Genomic DNA, 20,147 nt, shown 5'->3' with positions numbered 1-20,147 from the left:
GCGGCAGCTTGGGCAATGACACAGGTGGCAAGTTACACAAAATAATTAAAAATGGACTGTCAGAAGGCCCCAAGCTATGTATTGGTACACTACTTTTCAGTTACACTTGTGATACATTGAGACCTAAATTCTCTTGACTTTGCTATTACTGATTCTGACACATGTTGGATTACAGCGATACCTAAGTGAACAAAACCAGTCTCAGTAATCTCTCTGGGTATTCTTGGTTTTGTTTTGGTTTTCATTTGCCAGTGCTGTTATAGTTCTGTGTAATGATATTAATGAAGTTACAAGGCTGAAGACAAGATATGAAGAGACATTAGTATTCTTCAGTGCTATGGCACAGAAAAACAACAAACTCCTAAAAGCACTCACTGTGGTTCCTTCTCTGAGGTTTATTCTGTTTTAGATGGAACTAGAGTCTGTAAATAACAATTCAGCAAATCAAATTAATGACATCAAAAGGAATTACAGAGGCATCTGGGTTACACATTCATCTAACTATATATGAGCTCCCCTCAAATGGCACTTTATGTTTTTGCAAATTGAATTAGACACAATCTCATAGTGTACATTAGCAGGAATTAAATACTGAACTAGTTCCAGAGAAGCTACATCCCCAACATGCCCCCAAAACCATTTTATTGATGAGTATGAAACAGTTTATGTAGGCCTAACAATAGTCCATGCATCTTTATTGAGATGAGTGAATTTTATGTGGGAAATAAATCATAATTATAGCAAAATGTGAATGCTTATCATTCTCTGACCTCGTTAGCCTGACCTCCCCAGGGACCCATGATGTTAGTTCTGGTTTGCCTCTGAGATTCACATAATGTAGAAACCAGACAGGAAAGAGATTTTTTTTTTCCTGGCTTCAATCACAACAGCGTACAGTTACAGTCTGTGAGCCAGGGAAATAGCTGTGAGACAGAAACACTCACCACAGGTCCTTCACCCTGAAGCCATGTCTGCTCGCTGTGGGCCTTATGACAGGTTGGCACACAGTTGCTATAATTAGCTTGCACTGACTTGAGAAGCTACTTTCTGTTGCAGCTTTTTTTCTGTTTGGTTGCTTTGGGGGTGGTTTGGTTGTTGGTTGCTTGTTGTTTTTTTTTTTCAGAAACCATCCATGTAGTCTGTGTTTATAAGCCTTAATATCCACCAGCCAAGGAACAAAGAAGGACAAGAAGAACATAGCAGCTGCCCTCCCCTCCCACTTTCCACTCCTGTATGCAGGTGTCATGCTCACTACCACCATGCTCCAAAGTTTAAAAAATCCAACTCGCTTTGTTAAGACTGTGAATGCACTGAAGCAAGAGCCTGCCTCCCAGCAGATGATGGCCACCAAGAGAAGGGGAGTGACCTTTTCTGTTTGGAAAGCCCCTTGGATATAACTAACACCCCCTTACGTCGAAGCCCACTGTACCCCTCTTCCAGTTTATTGATTTTGCATTGGTCTGGATTATGAGCAGACGATCACTATGAGGAAATACTTCAGGTGGGAAAAAAAAGGGCACAAGGGAAATGGTACTTCAGTCAAGATGTACTACTCAGGGTGTTAACTGAAGTGAACTGGAACAGGAAGGTAACAAGAAGCATCTGGGATTTAATGTAGCCATAGTGATTTTGTAATTAAAGGAAAATAGCTACTGTGCTGTAAATATCAAGGCACTCCAGCCTACTTATCGTTCTAAATCGCAGACTATTGCCAAGCTGGCAAAGCTATATGGACTTTAATGATAACAAAATAGCTTGTGTCAGCACCCACTGACTTTGGTAGAGGTGTCTGACAGAAGCAGAGGTGTGTTGCATTTTTACCCTGGGCAAGAGGAATTACAGGCATGGTAGAAGAAAATGCAAACACTGATTTCTTTGCCCTAGCCATGTCCTGCGAGAATATGAGAGTTTGAGGGTTTCCTGAGTGCAACAGTTTGTTCCTTGAATGGCACTTTCCCCCTCTAGTTTTTCAGGTGAGGACATAAAATACTTGAAGGAAGAGGGAATTCTAATAATGTCCTGTCAGATGTATTTTAAACCCAATGTGGTCAACATTCTGCTGTGTATACCAATCTGAAGGAATTCAAAATCAACACAAGGTTATAAGTAGTTATTAGCTGTCTGACAGCTTTTCCTCTCAAACCTCATTACGGGAATCTGCTTCAAATGAGGCCATTCATGCTATACTGCCTCTTACATAGACAGCCTTGAATTTTAAATGTTTCATTATCCTTTGTATGCCCCCACACCACAGCCAACATCTTGCACAAAAATGGCTAAATTCTTGCATTATCAAAGCAGATCCTGGGTGATCTGTTGGACGAATTGTTAGGTCTGTCCACTCTTGTCAGTGGGTTAGATTCATACATGCATGTCTCATGGTGGCATTTCTCTACAAAAGTAGTCTTCTGAATGTTTGGGGTCCCCCGCCCCCCGCCATCTCTGTTTGGATGACCACTGCTGTACATTCCTCTGTTCTCACTGTTGTTCACTAAATCACCATGTCCACTAAATTATTACTAGGACTACTCTGAAGTCAGTGGTCCATGTGCTTGCAAAAGGTGCAAAAGAGGGGAAAAAGGGGAACCCTTTTGCTTGAAGTACTTGTGGTGGTTTCTCTGGACCACTGTGTGAGTTGTGATTCTCTCCAGACTTCTGCTGGGTGCTCAGCTGGCTTCCACGCTCTCCTGTCTGTTTTCCTCTTACGTTTACAGGTAACAAACCATCAGCTTGCGCGCACCAGAAACTCATTTGCTGTTGTAGCTTCCTGAGGCTCTGAAGCTCTGCTGCTCCACAGGCTGCTTCCAGACGATGTGGTACAAACACAGCTGAAAACTATTTCACAGGGCTTAGGTACCAGCTCACATAGCAGCCAGACATAGCTGCCTGGGGTGTTCCCAACCCACCTTGCCCCAGTGCTTGTCACCACTCTTCTGCTGAGGCTGGTTAGCAGAAGAAAGTACCAAGGGATCCCCCGCTGTATCAGGACAAAGGCAGTTGTTCACATGCACTGCTCAGGTGACCTGCAGCAAAGGAACAGGGACAAGAGGCTGGGGAGGGAAGGAGCAGTACAAATGTCACACGAGTGCTATGTATGAGCGTGAGCGCCTACCTGCTCCAACAGTAACTATGTTTTTATATTAACCTCTCAAATCAGTGTAATGTGGTACTGAAATACAAACTCTAAGTACCAAAGAAGTTTAAGTACCCGTTGCGCAACATGCTGCACTTACCCACAGCAAGAGGTGGTCCCCACACCAGGCAACACCTAAGGAGCTAACTGGGAAACGAGATGAAGCAGAAAACTGGGTAGAGTAGGGAGGTGACCCAGCCCTGGGTAGACCCTGTCACTAGTGATAGAGCAAGGACATACATTGTCAGTCATCCATGGTGACAACAAAGAACAAAACTCTAAAAAATTGTTCTACAAAACCTCTTCCACCGTGGTGTGTGGGTGCGGTTAGGTTCAGAGCCTGAAAGACAGAGTCCCCATTTGACCTACAGAGCAGATGCAGGTTAAAAGCAGACTTAGTGGAAACTTCCTTGACTGGAATTATTCAACCATGACCCAGAAGACTCCCTTTCTTGGCAGAGGCCATGCTGTATTCTGCTGTCCTTGAGACAGGCGGGTAGCTTGCAAAGCTTGTTCTTGAAAGTGAGGCAGCCTATAAATTGAGCCAGGATTTAATTTTTTTAATTCTGCATGCATATAACTTACCTGGTCACTAAACTGATTTTCAAAAATCACCTGCATTTTTCCAGGTGACGGAAAAGTTGGAAAAGAAATCTCAGAAAATGAGGTATTTTTGTTATGACATCTGTCACACTGAATGCTAGAAAGGTAAGGAAGGTGCACTTTCACTCTTAGTCTAATGTAATTTTCTAATTTTATTCCAAACACCATTTATGTTCACTTGTAGCCTTGGACAGAAAACTGGAGCAAAACTTTAAATATTCACTCTATATTAATCTCTACATTATTGATTTTCAAAATAACATGTATCTGTACGGATTTATTTCTAGCAGCAAATTCAACTATAACAACAAATATGCATAAGCAGTCTTTCTTTTACTAAAGTAAGAATGCAGTATGCAAGAGCTAATCCTCGAAAACCTATCAAAAGTATGCTGAATTATTTAAACTTGCAAAAAATTACATATTAGTAGAAATGGAAACATTTTTTATTACTGAATTCTTTAAGAAGAACACTCTGCCACAACAGGCAATGAGGATGAATGAACTATGTGGCTGGGCAGAGTGCACGTCGTCTATTCTGGATAGTTATTTTAAATGGAAAACAGACAATTTAGACTAATTTTGTCCCTGGTATAAATCTATTAGCATTAATGGTGTTGTGACTACTTGTACCAAACTAAAATTTGCCTCTATTTCTTAAAGACAGAGCCATTTAACTGTGGGTTTCTCAGGCTGTTAGCTGAACTAGGAAGCTTTAGGAAGAAGAGGTGTGTAGGTACAAGCTGTTGAGGGCTTTTTCTTCAGGAGAGAGGGAACAAAGTGAACTCATTGAGTTCAAGAGAAACAAGGACCATGAGAGACAGAAGGAGGCCAGATCCTTGTGGCTTTCAGGAAGAAGCAAACTGCCTCATGGCTTGGGCTGGATTGATGAGGAGTAGCAAAGTGATTGTGGTATATGCTAAAACATAGAAACTGGGAGGAAGAAATAGAAGAGAAAAAGAGATTGCTTGGGGAAGGCTGAATATGTTCAGAGTTAGTGGCCATGCCTGAAGCCCTTGGGAGCCAGGATACCAGTGCAGCAGAGCTGGATATCTAGGGAACAGGGAAAGGCCCTTCCGTTTTGGATCAAGGCCAGCAGCTCTTTGACCAGACTGTGTTGGCTGAAATACAAAAAACAGGCCTGTGTCTGGGCATATCCAAGGAAAGTTCTCTAGTGAACAGAATAGGAAGGAAAAAGAAATTTTAATACAAGCTCTTCCTTCCGCAAGAAGAGGAAAAAAAAAATCAACCCAAAGCCAGATAACCAGTTTCTGAATCTGAAAGTTGCTGAGGCTGCAGAATTGGTGCTGCTTTTGGGGTCCATGCCCAGTTTCCTAAGAGTGCAGGAGAGTGAGGAGGGAGGACTCTCAAATAGGAATGACAGTTTTGAACAGGTATCTTTCAGCGTGACTACAAAGTCCTTCAGATTGCCATATTGTGGCTGGCTGGTTTGGACCTTAACAATTCAGACATTTCCAGGGCTTTCTCCTAAGGTTTGGGAGGCTTTGTCCGGCCTGTGACAAAATTACCCAGATTCGTAATTAATAAAAGCAAAAATGTACGTTAGTATGGATGAATGTTTCATTTTTAATAATGGTAATAGAAGACCTTCAGTTAATGAGCCCTCATGGAATAGCTCTGTAACAGCCCCTTCAGCCACACAGAATCATGGAATAACTTGAGTTGGAAGGAACCCATAAGCTGGAATAAGGATCATCAAGTCCAACTACCTGCTCCTCACAAGACTACCTAAAGCTAAACCATGGTTGTTAGTGGGCAGTATTTGCTCCTTAGCAAAAGACTACTGCAGCAGTGCACTGGAGGGAACTATAAACTCCGAAGTTTCTTTTCAATATTTTGTGTCAATAATTCTGACAGATTTTCGCACTTTAACAAAAACCAGTTCCAGGGAAGCCAATGTTAAACTCCCATTTAGATAGCAGCAATACCACATTTCTTGCCTCTGCACATTTTTCCAGTCTTCTGAGAAAATAATGTCTGGAATAAGATAAGTGTGTTACCCATCGTGCTGCTTACAAGTTTTTCCTACACCTTTTCCCATGTATGGTTTCTGTCATAGGTAGCACGACCAGTAATAAAAGACATTTATAGCACATTGCTTCTCAAAGGTAGGTTTTGGCTGCAGTTTTGCTTCCAGCTACAGTGTCCACATTCGGACAACTTGCACTGCGTTGAAGCAGACAAAGTGGTTTGAGACTATGGGACTGGTAAATGGCAGTAGACAGGTCTAAAGTGTATTGTTTTTAAGCGGTTCACTGCCCAGAGTGAAAAATGACACCGGGTATTCAAGTGTGAGCCAAAATAAATCCATTTTTAAATGGTGATGTCTCTCATGGAATAAAAACTGAAGGGCCATGCTCTGACAACGTAGTACAGCCACCTACTTATGGCATGTCAGGACAGCAATAAGTGACTCACCGCCCACCTACACTCCAGGAACACCAGCGCCTGATGTCTCTATCACAGTGTTGTCACAACACTGAATTTAGACAAACTTTTTCCCACTGCCCACAGTCTGTACAGCACTTACCACTTGTTTACTTTTCCAGGTCATCAACCCTTAAAATATCTCAAGGTGAAAATGAGTGGGAATGACATTACACAAACACTTCCCTTTCTTAGTAAGCTTATACTAATATTTGCTTTAAAATCCCTTTGTTGATAAATGCTAATTAAATACCAACTCAAAGCTTTATTTTGACCCTCTCTTGGGGTCTTTTGGATGCCTTAATTTGCAGGGCAATCAACAAGTCCCACATAATTTTTTCTGTAAGGTGATCAAAACCACCATTAGAGGGAAAAAAGAGGATTTCATATAGTAGGAAGAAAGGGGAGAGAAACATCTGGAGCAGAGAGATTATGAGAGTTCCTAGCTGTGCCATCAATTGTCAGTGATGTAAAAATGGAGCACAGCAGTGGCTTTTTCATGTGATGGTCAATGAACTGCAGAGAATATTCCACCCGTAAAGAGATTCATGAACTGGTCTGTCCAGCCAGACATCAGCTGGTGCTTCCTGAGCTTTATTTATCCTTTGAGGAGCAGGTACCTGCCAGGGGCTAGTGTACTGCCTAATTTTGCTGTGCGATGCATGGCCATGGGAATTAGGGTGAATGTTGTCTGCAGGTAGGAAAAATTACTTTCTTGGCTCATTCTGGGAACAAAGCAAGCTAGTCAGGTGGAGAAGAGGATATAAAGGGAAGAGATAAAAAACATGGGTTAAATGGAAGTGTGAAAGGAAAAATTTCAGCCTCAGAGGCTGCTTGTATAATAATAAATCAAATGGGACAGGGCCCAATCTCTGCAGGCTATTAGGATGGTCCTGTTCACATTTGAAGAGCTAAGCTGTCTTCTTCATACTCCCCTCTCAAATACCTGGTACATATTATGCTCCAAACTATTGGCCAGACGTTGCCTGAAAGACTGGTAGGTGGCACAAAACAAAGCACTATTGGAGACCAAATCCTTAGCTAAAAAGTAAGCATTCCAGGTGACTATACACTGATGCTTGTGCCCAAAGTTTGTTTCTGCTTTGCTCTTAAGCGTGGAGGAGTCAAAGAAGACAGTTCTTCTCCCAGGATGGCATATGGGGCCCTGATCCACAGAGGAGCTAAAGGTGGGGGGGAACAATTTGACCGAACTTTGTACTATCTACATAGTTGCTCCATCTGTTTTATTAGGCAAATTGAGTCGCTTGATATTGAAATAACACATTCTCACACAAGTTCCCAGTCTCCCAGAAGAACCTCAAGGCTTCATACACACTTGCCAAAAGGTAGGGTCTCAGCCCCTGCAATCAGTGACCGCTCTGTCATGGCAATAGCTGAACGCTCCTCACAAAGCATTCATTACTTTCTGGGTTCTTAGATATTTAGTCATGACTGATGTCAGTTCCTCAGTACACCAGCACAAGTGTAACCTCCCAGGGTGACTTTGGATGCATAGCAGAACTAGAAGCTCCTCTGTCCTTCTGACAGGATGAGACATCTTTTCCTTCCCAAATGAGCTGCCCTGTGGTGAATGGAGCCTTAGCACTGAAGCTGAAGGGTGACTATTCACGTCTGATGGCATTGCCTGAGACGTTGATCACTTTGGAATAAACTGCCACCGGCAATGGAACTGCAGCTGAGGTCTGGGTACTTCCACTTGCCACCCTCTCCCCTCATTGGCACAGCCTGAACATTGGGAGCTGGGGAGAGGTTAGGTGGTTTTCACTAGTTTTAGGCAGAGAACAAAGAAGTACTGCAGGATTTGAACCAGTTTGTTCAGCAAAAAGTAGGTGATAAAAAATAATAATCCTTAAACCCCTAGATACTCAGATTGTGTTATTACTTGAGAATCTCAGTTTTCATATAAAAACTAAAGCAGGAATATATTCCTGATTGCCTGAAAATAAGTCCCAACACTCCAAATACCAGATGGCAAATAAAAAAGACCCAAACGTACTATTTTTCTTCTGTACATTAGAGGGGCTTAGGGAACAAAAAGATTCATTTTTATATGCCTTGCTTTAGCAGTCTGGTACAAAAATGCTCATATCTAGCTAATAGGAAGGTAATTTTCTGAGGGCTGGCATGAGATAGTAGAACGTGTGTGGAGAATGTGACAGTAAAGATCAGACTACACAGAACAAATGGTGGTGAGGTGAAATACAGTCTTGGATGTGTTTGAGAGGCAAAGCAGGACAACGATGAGTGAGGAAATGAGGAGAGAGAGCCCAGGCCATGGTGTGACTTCAGGAGATATTCTTATTAACACTGACCTTCGGAGTGCAGAAAGCCAAATTTATGCTATGAGTGCTGTATGAGGTAGCTTGGTACTGCCAGGCTATACTCCAGCCAAGTGTTCATACTCCAGTTGCAGGTTAGATCGGGAAAACTCTGCTTCTGCTGGTAGCATTGTTGCAGCCCTCTTGAGGAAGGGGGTAAACAAAAAAAAGCCATCCTGTAAAAGAGCACTTTTGCTGATACGCCTTAATCCGTACTAGGGGTTTCTGCTGGCACAGCTATACTGGCTGCAAATCAGACTTCAGCACTCCCCTGATTGATGTACATACCTTGCAACAGTTTGTCATGCTGATCTGGCCAAGGACTGTGCCAAGAGAGAGGGAGTCAACAGACCAGACAAGGAGGATGAAAGTGCAAGAGAGTAGAGAAGTTTTCATGTTGCAACCAAGCAGAGGGTGAATAATAGTGGAAAAAAGATCAACATATTACGGATAAACAGTGCTCACCATGGTTTGCTGGATGAACTTCTAATTCTAGCCATATAAACTTGGATTTTTTTTTGTTTAAAAGAGAAGCCTCTGTTTTTCATTGCTGTGTTAGCTGTCTGGTGTTTTGTTGAAAGAGCATTATAAGAGATATCCTTTTTTAATATAAAGATATATTAGCTTGTAAACTTGAAAGGCAGCCTGTGACTGTTGAATACATGAGCCTTCAAAAATCATGGGCTAGTGCTTCATTACAGGTAAAAATTGCTTTATTTTCATCAAAACATGGTGTTGCCATTGCAGATCTCCTCCACCCTTTAAATTTATTATGCTGGCTGCTCTTCAGATTTCTTCTAACTATTTTTGATGCACCACCCTTTCACTGGCAGTCCTTCTGGTTTCCCATGTATTATTTATTTAAAACATTAGTTATCTCAGGTCCAGCGCTTTTCTTGCAAGCCATACAGGAGCTTGAGTTGCAGTGTGAGATTATTGCTGTGGCTTAATGAACACAATTGATTTAAGAGAGACAAGAAATGCCCTAATGAAATCTCTCAGATTATGATACTGTTACTACACACTGTACTACATCTCTATATACTACGCAAAGATAGATCCAGTGTATGTATGCACAGACTACGTGTATACATACAATGGGTATTGTATACACACATGTATGTGTATTGTGTTCATATGGTGGGTGCTGTATAGTGTATATATAGCTTATTTATGGTCAGTCTCAGTCATGCGTGGCTTAGTAGTGTTACCTGATAATATAAAACCACAGACAATACAAACCCATTTAAATTAAGGTCAGCAAGGAAGACTGGAGTAAGGAATGGATCACTGACACTGCTGACAAAAAAGAAGTAGCAATTTCCCAAGCCAGTAAAGCCAGCGCAGCATCATGGAAGTACTTACTGTTCATGGGGAACTGGTTGGAAGTTTCAGCTTCTGGACAACAGAAGAAGAAATAATCATTTTTTTCCATAACTGAGAGTTACTTCCAGAAGAATGCCAGTGCTCATTTTCTGTTTTTCCAAACACAGGAAAAGCTAGTCAGTTAAAAGCCTACCCTCCTATTTTAATATACTGTCTTTGACATACAAACGTCTGTTTATTGCGTTAGTGAATGCTGAATTAGAAATCACCTTTCAGCTGTTTTTGTGACATACATTCCCCACTGGTACCTAGCTGTATATGATGCTTATATAGACTCAACTGCCATACAACCTTGACAAACTATTGCTTGCTACACAATAGAGAGGTCTACAGAACAGTAAGATGAATCACTATACCTAGAGAATACAATTTCACTATTACACTAGGAAAAAAAACCAAATAACAAGTGTCTGTGAATCTTTATCGGTTTTTAAACTGTTGGGAAATTCTAGGGAATTCATGAGATCTCTTGAACCAACTTCAGTAGAAGCCAGGTCAGGTCTATTTAGCATTGCAGAAACACAATAACTAGATACGGTTATTAAAAGCAGGTCTCCACTGAATTTCACTAGCTTTAGTAGACCAAAAGGATGACTTATTTCTTATGGTCAGTGGCCTATAATATAAACAGAGACAATAAGTTTGACATATATCACAGTGTTCTTAAAGTATGTGGTCTTTTAGCAGTCTGTGCTTAGAATTTTTAAGGGAGTAGCAAACAACTGTATAGTTGGATCTTGGTATTCACCACTAAATTTGGTCATAGGTATTAAAAGCAAAAGTAGTCAGGAACTTGTGTTGCCCTATTACAGGGATATTTCTACTTTTATATATATATTATTTTGTAGATAGTCTGAATTGATCCCAAACCATTCCTTTACTTGAAGGATTTTTCAGGATGCAAGTTACTAAAATACTGAATTTGACAGTTTCTCTGCTAATATGAACAGACACTTTAAGAAGCTTGCAAGCTGCCCAAGCAGCTAGAAGGGCCCCAGCTACCAGGGATGAGTGCTGCGGTTCCCTGACCCAGACCCTAGTGCATCCCTTGCTGCTGTGGCAAGTGGAAATGCAGACTGGGCAAACCTCCCCATAAGCAGTATCACGAGTCTCCTGACAAACCCAGCAGGTACCACAGAGAATGCTGCCTTAATTTCAGCAAAAGCTCTTCAGGCTATTAGGTTTCAAACACAGCAGTCAGGCTCAATGAACCAGAATTTCTTCTGCTCAGTTCTACTTACAGATGAGTTCCCCAAAGGCGGCAAAGTCACCCTTTCACTCTCCTGCTGTTGAGGTTTTTTTCTTCCTTTCCTTTTCAAATCTTGTTGTTTACAGCCCATTTACACCATTTTGTACTAAGCCTGGGCATTCTGAGTCAGTGCTAGGCAGCAGACAATCAATCAGCACTGCCCTAGACCTGCAGCAGACTGAAAGTGGCCATCACCTTCCCAGAAGGAGAAAAAGCCTGCAGCCACCTCTTTCCCCTGCGTACCCAGCATCCCAGCTGAACGGGAGTCTTATTTTCACCCTGCAGAGTCACAAAATCCAAAGACAAATCTGACCGCAATGACTGGCCAGCAAACAAACCATGTGGTAATACTGGTTTGCAGAACTTTCTCTTCAAGCAATTCTGACTAACAACCAAATAGCAGGAGAGCCCCAACTTCCCTTTGTTAATTCTCCAGTGATGGCATAGCTCCCCTCAGACGAATCCTTGTAAAAACTCGTTCAAGCAGCTCTAATTAGCCTTTTGGGGAGAAGTTTTTTAAGAAACCTAGATATAGCAAAATGTAAGCATAATGGGTCATTAAATACCCCTTAATTTGAAGAGACATCCAATTTGGTATTCAGGAACAGTATCCTTAGACAGTAGTTTCTTTTTAGAGAGATGTGAAACTGAGTTTTTGACTCCGTGTGTACAGGAAATCGTACAACAGCTTTTATACGAGTAGAATCATTGCCAAGCACATGGTGTTAAAAATTGCCAGGATTAAAAAACTCACAGAATTGCTTTAAGAATCACAGTGTCTTCAAAAACATAAACTTGCATCTTTTTTATATTCTCCCATTTATTTTCTGCTTTAAGGTTCCCACTTTCGAGCTTTTTCCAACCACAGTTGCTTGCCTTAGCAAGCTAAGATTGTCGCAATTATACAAGGATATGCAGTTTCTAGAACAGCAACAAATATTGTGAGGCTCACCATAAAATAGCAAGTTGGCAGTGTCGCAGTAAGGATATTAACTTTTGTGTCCTCCCAAACTGCGTTTTCTATAAATAGCGTCTGTCTGCTTTTACTCCTGCAGTTAATTACATAGATTTTCCTGCATTTCCTCTTCTGCAGTGTCCCTGTGAATCAGTATGTTGGCTCATGGACTAAAGCAATGTTTATGGTTATTCCCCAGTAAATGCCTTCAACATTAAAGCATTGATAGAAAAGAACGTATTTCTGCAAGTGGGGAGGTTAGGTGGGTAAGGAGCTGTCTCTGCTTTCCCACTGCAGAAGGGGGCAGCTTGCTGCGGTGTGTTATATTTTTTGGCAAGTGTGCCAGGCACAGATGAATCACCGCAGGATCATGACAGGCTGGGGTTTCTCCTGCATGCATCTCCTATTGTGTGTGCCCCATCCAGTTTAACTTTGTCTTTCATGGTGGAGAGCTTGTTGTTCTGTGCTCTGGACTGGCTTGGGCAAGACTTTAAGGGGAAATTTACCTCCCCCAGCTTTGGATACCACCAGAGAAACACCTTCCTCTGCACTAGTGACTTATGGCTTCTACAGTCAGTGGAAAGCAGTAAGTGCTTTTGAGCATGAGCTTCACCTGACCTGTTTACCTACTAACCCACTTCAGGATGTTCTTGGTGCCCTAAAAGTGATGATTTCTCTCCACCGTTAATAACTCAGTCATGTGAGATCATTAGAGGAAAGTTCCAGATTTGAAATCTCTAAATGCTGATCAATGGCTCTATATGGTTAGTTCTTACAGCTCAAATATTACTGTCATTAAGTATCTGCAGACTAGTATTTTCCACAAGAATTATCCCTATAAGCTAACTACAGCTACCTGATTGCTTTATTTCTTTACTTTCCAGACTCTGCTACACCTTGATTAGTTTCTTATATAGTTTATTACAATGTAGTACAGATTTCCATATCCTTTGTAGTACAGATTTCCATATCCTTTGTCGCCAGTCCCTGCAGCGTCACAGGGACCAGTTGACTCATTTGCCAGGGGCAGATGGGGCTGAACAGCTGGTTCAGGCTGATGGTGTGCTAGAGCAGGAGATCCTGCAACATGTAGCTGGCAGGATGCAAGATGCAGGTGCCCTGAGGGCACAGTAGATGGGAAAAACATTTCAGTGAAAGGCATGCAGAATGTGAGAGACTTGTTAGGTCCTGGTAATGTTGCTCTCACTTCCAAAGGGCAGAAACCATTTCTCAATAATGTCTTACCAATGCACTGAAAAAGTCTAGCTGGACTGCTCAGGCCCTGCACAAGATCCGCTTCCCTTAATGCTGCAACACTGAATATCCCTCTTTGTCTTTCACACATGGCTCCTGCTCACCTTGGGACCCAAATCTCCACACTCTGGCTGTTGAGAAACAAACAGGATTTGGAAGCTGCTTGTGGTACATATGTATAGAACCACAGAATCATAGAGTCATTTAGGTTTGAAAAGGCCTTTAAGGTCATATATGCCTCTGTGCATGCATGTGCTTGTCTGTGTGTATCTATGTATCTCCTGTAGCATGGAAGGAAATGAAGAATTATGGCATTTTGGCTGTGTTGTCTCTCCTTATCCCATTCTGGCACTTTTAACATGCTGTTCACACTGAAAACCTCTTGCCTTCTTTCTGTTAGTTTGAAACATGTACACCTGTCCGCTTTACGGAGAGCCAGATGGGATATGTCTCATCTGCAAAGGGCAGAACAGATTTTGTCTGATGTGTGGTACCATGTCTTTACAGCTATTTTTATAGTTCTTAAAGTCCCAGATTCTGACTGAGGCCTCTGGGTGGTTCCATAATATTAAGCATATTAATATTAAAATAAGTCCTTTGGAACAGAGAGGTGACCCTTTATGAGGATCGGGGTAAATTGATAGATGTTTCTGACCATATCCAACATGAGAAATCTTTATTTTAGGATCATATAAATATTACAAAAGTGTCCTAGTAAATTGGACAATATGTTAAAATTAGATTTGTTTCATCTTCTGATGATAGGAAGAAGTTAATTGTTGAAATGGAATAATGGCAACTCCAAGCATTCAAAGGCCATGACAAGTCAGATAATGAGTTATTACATCAGTAATATATTTGGGATCCTTCCTCCTTGCCTATGGGGTTTTCATCCTTAGGGTTCAGGTAGGTACATTCTCAAACTGTTCCACACAACTACCAGGCCAAACACATTTTTTGGTTGACATTGCGATTCTCACATACCCACAAACCCCAAAACCATAGAAATACTTCAAATATAATCAGAGTTGATGACTCTGAGAAGATAAAAGAAATGGCTATCTAATCTCTAAGGAACCCGCCTGCTCACATAATAACAACTTGATAATGATTTCAAGCTGTAGGCCATGTGGGATCTAAAAGGCCAGGTTAATACAATGTCTTGGGCTGGACAATTCTATAGTTCCTTCTAGCCTTAAGAGCTAGGTCATACCTAAAGGCTCAGCTTTTAATGGTCTAGGCTATCAAAGATGAGCTCATTAGTCATATTATCAGCATAACCAATGCTTAGAGCCTCTGTCTTTTTCAGCTTTAGTCCTTGATCTGAAGAAAATTTGTGCTGTTGAAGAAAAAAGTCAGACATTGGGAAAGGTTCTAGGGAAAGCTTGACATGCAAGAGATATTGGGCATCAGAGGCTGAATTCAGGTTAACGGCAGGAGAAATCAGAGAACAGATAGCCAGCAAAACACAGAATGGTTTGGCCCGTGAGGTGGAGGACAATCAGAAGCATCTATGTGACATCAAAGGAAGGGCTCTGCAAGGGAAGGGGTCATCAATGGATGGCAGGGATTGCTCAGTCAGAACACAGAGTAATCCTCAGGCATACCCCAGTTTTAGTGCTTTGCTCCAGTGACCCTGAAAGACAGTAAAGGGCCCACATTTTAGTTCAGGTTATCCAGTAAAATTAGCCCTTGGCTCTTGGGTCCTCAGGCTTTTCCAGTTAGCTCATGTTCCTAGAGGGTGATACCTTGCAGGGACCATGCATCATCTGGACTGATTTAAAGCCAGACTCCCTCCACCCCCTTTTGCTCCAGAAGACCCCATAAAAAAGAGATGCTGGTGTATTGCAGTTAACAACAAAAGCAACATACCTGTCATTTTGCAATCTGAAAGGTAGAGCCAGACTTGTGCATGTGTATTTTGTACCAGTTGAAAGCTGAATTTGCTGCCTGCCTCTTATTTGCAACCTCACATACTTGGACTGTGTAGGCAGAGAGAGATCAACTATGAATTCAGATAGAAATGGTTATGCTTTCTCAAATCTCATGTGCACAGTTTTACTTAGAAAGGGAAAGATTAAATTCTTGGGAGTGTCTACATTGCCAAAATCTTTGGCTAGAAAAGCCTGGCAATCACCAGATTTTATAGGCTTTTTATAATAAAGCTAATTCTTGTTTTTATGTATCACACATTAAGGGTCCTCTGATTTTAATATAAACATCCAGGACAGGATTCTTCATGAGACTGAGAGGTTGTTACAGTCAATGGGAAAATTTTCTTGTGATACTGCCTTGTGATAGTTTAGCTTGCCTATATTAATAAGAAAGCAGTTTACTAGCAACAGAGAAAGTCCAAGCCAATGATAGGAGAACAATAATTTTTCAGCTCTCGACCAGTGGGGTGTTACATTCTTTCTACTGTTTTATTTATACTGCAGCTTTGCAAGGGTGGCCCTTGGCTCTGGTGTGCTCAAATACAAGGGCTTTAAACTGTTTTGAAATTAAGGATTTAGCAAACACAGAGGTTCTCACCCAGCTGTTATCTTTCTGCTGCTGTATCTATTTGTAAAACTCAGCTATGCGAGCTGGGGATTACAGAAGAACTTTCGCTCTGTTTAATATCTTTAAACTAAGTTTTCTCTCCTGTTACTCCTTTGTGGAACAAAGTTTGTTAATGCGAACCCTGAGCACTCCAAAACAGAATGCAAATAAAACAGGTTTTAAAATATAGCCCACTGACTTATAGACCGTTTCGCATAGCTATGTGGTTGTAACTGACAATTTTGGGATATCTGGTGTCACAGGTTCAGTCAGTATCACAAAGCATAAGCACAGTTCATCCCAGGTTAGGCTCTGCATACTTGCCAGTACACAGGTGTTTTCCTTAAACAAGTAGCTTAAGGGTCATGTGAGCATGTGTCTTTTCTTACCTTGCCTTGAGCATTGTGATTTAAAATTTAATGCTATTACATCTCCAATCCTTCATTCCCTTTCAGTTACTGTTTGCTGAACATACAGTGCAAAACCTAATCTACACACCATTTCTTGCATGGCATCAGGGTGCGGTGGACTCACCTGTTTCTCAGTGACTCAGCGACCGGCTCGTGTCCCCTCCCAGCACAGGTTCCTACCACCCCGCAGCACTGGTGTCTGCACCTTCCTTGGGCTCAGACATGCCATACTTGTGAGTCACGTGGCACTGATACAGATGTGAACAGTTTGCTCTGAGGGGTGATGTGCTTTGACATCAGAAAAGAGCAAAGATTACTGTTGCTTCTCCTCTCAACCACCAACCATTGTGTAAACAAGCTAGAGGGCTCTCCAGAGAAAAGACGAAGCCTCAACGCTGCTCAAGCTCCTGAGAGCCAGGAGTGAACCAGAGCCCCACAAAACAGTGGGTCGCAGAGGCAAGTCGTGGAGTCCAGCAACCTGCTTTTTGGCGTATCTGCAGCTGCCTGCAAGGAGCCTTCAGGTGGGTAAGCTTGGTTTCTGGGAACATTGCAGAGTCATACTGTATCCTCCTTATCCCATTCTGGCATTTCTAAAGCACAGGAAAAGGATTTTTGTTCATTCCCGCATACCCCAAGTTAACCCCAAGTGTAAGCAAGTCAGGAACTGGTTTAATCAAGGCAAAAAACAAACACAGAAAATTAAAATTGGGAGGTAGTGTTTGTGGTTTTTTTTTTTAATTTGTCTCCTTTGTCTGTAAGGGATAACATTTTTGTATTTTTTCCCTTATCAAGTAAGGAGCAGATTTACCAAAGAACCCAGGCCAATTCTCCCTTTTCCCCTTGCACAAAGTAAAACCTTGTTGCTTCCGTATAATGAGCTGGGAAACCCAGGAAATCCCTGCTAACCTTGCAGTAGCATCAGCATAGCTGACAGCAGGATTGGTAAAGGGTTTGTGGCTTCACACAGTACTAATATCAGGCCGTGCACTGAACTAGCACTCACCTAGTGCCTCAGGGCCTGAAAGGGGGTCATAATTATCTACACGTTTCCGAGCAACTACAAACATATTGCAAATGGGGAAAGAAAGGATGAAGGCGCAGCACTGTGTTATAACTACAGGCTGTGAGACTCAGGTAACGGCTTTCACGCAGTTTTCAGGCATTTTGTCATGGCAGCATCTTAAATGTGGGACCCAGGTCCTCTCCCCAGGAGATGCCCCTGTCCTGTCCTGACCTCCTTTTGAGATGAGAGGTCCACACTTTGTGCCCGTTTTCCATGATAACAAGAAACTCACTGAGAAGTATCGGGGGCTCGCTACTGAATGCAGCAAGATCCCACCTTGGGATATCACAGGATCAGGACCAAGGGTCACACCACAAAACGCACAGCCTGGAGCGACCTGTAGCAACCTTTTATGCTGCCTGAGGAATCTCATATTTAAAAGAACTGCTCTTAAACCCCAACCTCAAGCGATGCTGCAAAGACTCGCGTCCCGCCTGGTAGCAATAACCTCCGTTATTCTGGTATTACTTGATCTTGAAACATCTGCATACATTCATGTGCTTGTGACTTTAGACCAAGTCTTTCAACCTGGTTTATTCTCTCTTCCGTATTTCAAGGCCGTCTATCGCGCTCCCCACCCCCAACCCCCGCGCGGGCAGGGAGCGCGAGCCGCCGCTCGCGCGGTGCAGGCACTGCCACCCCTGGCTGGAGACCCCTGCCCCGAGGGACCCGCACGGGCATCCACGCAAAGGCTGCGGCCCGGGGCGGGCGGCACACACCGCTTTCCGCAGAAACCTCCGCGCCGGCGGCCGGCCCGGGGCGGCCCCGGGCACCGCGCCCGTACCGGGCGGGAGCGGAGAGCGGGGAGCGTGTGCGGGGAGCGTGTGCGGAGAGCGGGGAGCGTGTGCGGGGAGCGTGTGCGGAGAGCGGGGAGCGTGTGCGGGGAGCGAGGAGCGGGGAGCGGGGAGCGAGGAGCGGGGAGCGAGGAGCGGGGAGCGAGGAGCGGGAGCGGGGACCGGCCGTCGCGCTGTGCCGCCCGCGCTGCGCACAGGGACGGCGGCGCCCGCGGCGCGCGGTGCTGTGGCACGAGCCAGCGGGTACAAACTCCCGCTGGAGCGTGGGCGCGGGCCGGTGCGGCGCCAGGAGCGCTCCCGCGGGAATTTTTTCATCCTACGCCCAGACCCTCCTGGTCCTCCTCCCCGCGCCTGGCTGAAAGTCAGAAGCAGCCGCCGAAGCGTCCCTGGCGGCTCGGCGCCCCGGGCCGGGCGGGCTGTGTGCGGCACCGCCGCTCCCCGCTCCCGTTCCGCTCCCCGCGGGCCGCCCCGCCGCCCCCGCGCCCCGCCGGCGGCCGCGCCATGGCGTACGGGACGGCGGCCGCCGCATCCCCCGCGCCCGGGGCCGGCCCGGGGCCCAGCCCGCCAGCGGGACGGGGCGAGGCCCGCGGGAGGAGGGCTCGGGCCGCCGCCTGCCCACGTCCCCTCCCCGGCCGAGGAGGAGGAGAAAGCGAGAGAGGTCCCGGCAGAGCGGTTAGGAGCGGGTGTGAGGGCCCTCCTCCCCCCCGAGGGGAAGAGGAAAGGAGCGCCGTGGCGGGCGGCGGAGGATGATAACATAGGGCCGTGCCCGGCGTGGGAGCTGCCCGCGCTGCCCGGGCCGGGGCGGCTGGGGGGGCGGCAGCGATGTCCCAGGGCACGGCAGCAGCAGAGGGGGCACCCCAGGTGCTGCCGGAGGGGAAGGAGAGGCAGAGGAAGAGGAGGCGGAGGAAGAAGAAGGAGAGCAAGACACGGGTGGTGCGCTCCAACTTGTTACCTGAGGCCGAGGTGGAGAAGTCCAAGAGGACGGCCCTGGCCTGCAACCGCCTCAAGACCACCAAGTACACGGCGCTCTCCTTCCTGCCCAAGAACCTCTTCGAGCAGTTCCACCGCCTGGCCAATGTCTACTTTGTGTTCATTGCGCTCCTCAACTTCGTGCCGGCTGTCAACGCCTTCCAGCCAGAGCTGGCCTTGGCCCCCGTCCTCTTCATCTTGGCGGTCACTGCCATCAAGGACCTGTGGGAGGATTACAGCCGCTACCTCTCCGACAAGGAGATCAACCACATGGAGTGCCTGGTGTACAGCAGGTGAGGCGGTGCAGGTGGGGGACGGGGATGGGGGGCACTGTGGCGGCGGCAGCTGGCACCAGGCACGAGGATGTGGGCGAGCAGAAGTGTGAAAGCAGGGCAGCGAGCAGGTCCCTTGCAGAGGGCTTTCCTTTCCGCTCCAAGCATGAAGAAACTTCCAGTTGCTCCTGGAGCTGGTGCCTTCCATCTCTTTACTCAGAACTGCGGGAGCTCCTACGGTCCTGTACCTTGAGGTGGAAGTGAGTCCCCTGCGGTTGCTGGGCTCCCCCAGTAAATCACTGATTTATGAGTAAGCAGCATTTTTTATAGGTCTACACATGTGCTCTGGGCTTGTTAGTGTTCTGTGCTTTAAAGGAAGGACAGTGCATGGCAAAGTGAATGTGTTTGATTTGCAAGATTTTATGCAAACACTTGCCAGTGTTGAGCGGTCAGTTACACTGGTGTGTAGTTTCAGGCATTAATTTGGTTTATAGTAATGTGAGGCCTCAGTCAAGTAATCTATGAAATCTTCACTCAGTGAAGGAAGCATGGAGGTCAGAAGCATCTGCATTTGAGTTAGGTCTGTGGGGTTTCATGACATGTGGATTAGCGAGCCTAAGCTGTTTGCTTTTCCAAAGAATGAGGCAGTCTTTCCATTGAACGCTTACTTTTAAGTGACTGCTTTTTATTTATTGTCTCAATTGTCATCATTCCCTGTGACTTTGCTGTTT

The 20,147-nt window shown here is 44.6% G+C and overlaps 1 protein-coding gene and 1 long non-coding RNA gene across 2 annotated transcripts in view; one reads left to right on the top strand and one right to left on the bottom strand.

Moving 5' to 3' along the window:
* Positions 1-375: 375 nt before the first annotated feature.
* LOC130144554 (uncharacterized) lies at positions 376-19,264 on the bottom strand. Its single transcript, XR_008820160.1, has 3 exons — positions 19,128-19,264; positions 9,889-9,998; positions 376-3,023 (listed from the first exon to the last, which is right to left on the bottom strand). It is a non-coding gene; the product is annotated as an uncharacterized LOC130144554 (long non-coding RNA).
* Positions 18,822-20,147, top strand: part of ATP10A (ATPase phospholipid transporting 10A (putative)) — a 118,485-nt gene continuing 117,159 nt past the window's right edge. Inside the window, exon 1 of the mRNA XM_056328434.1 lies at positions 18,822-19,437. Coding sequence (XP_056184409.1) covers positions 18,998-19,437 — 440 coding nt within the window. The 5' untranslated portion in view covers positions 18,822-18,997. The remainder of the gene's footprint in view (positions 19,438-20,147) is intronic.

Source organism: Falco biarmicus, chromosome 2 (genome assembly GCF_023638135.1).
Source record: "Falco biarmicus isolate bFalBia1 chromosome 2, bFalBia1.pri, whole genome shotgun sequence".
NCBI classification, from domain to species: domain Eukaryota; kingdom Metazoa; phylum Chordata; class Aves; order Falconiformes; family Falconidae; genus Falco; species Falco biarmicus.
Note: the sequence above shows the minus strand (reverse complement) of the source record. Positions and strands in the feature narration are given on the sequence as shown.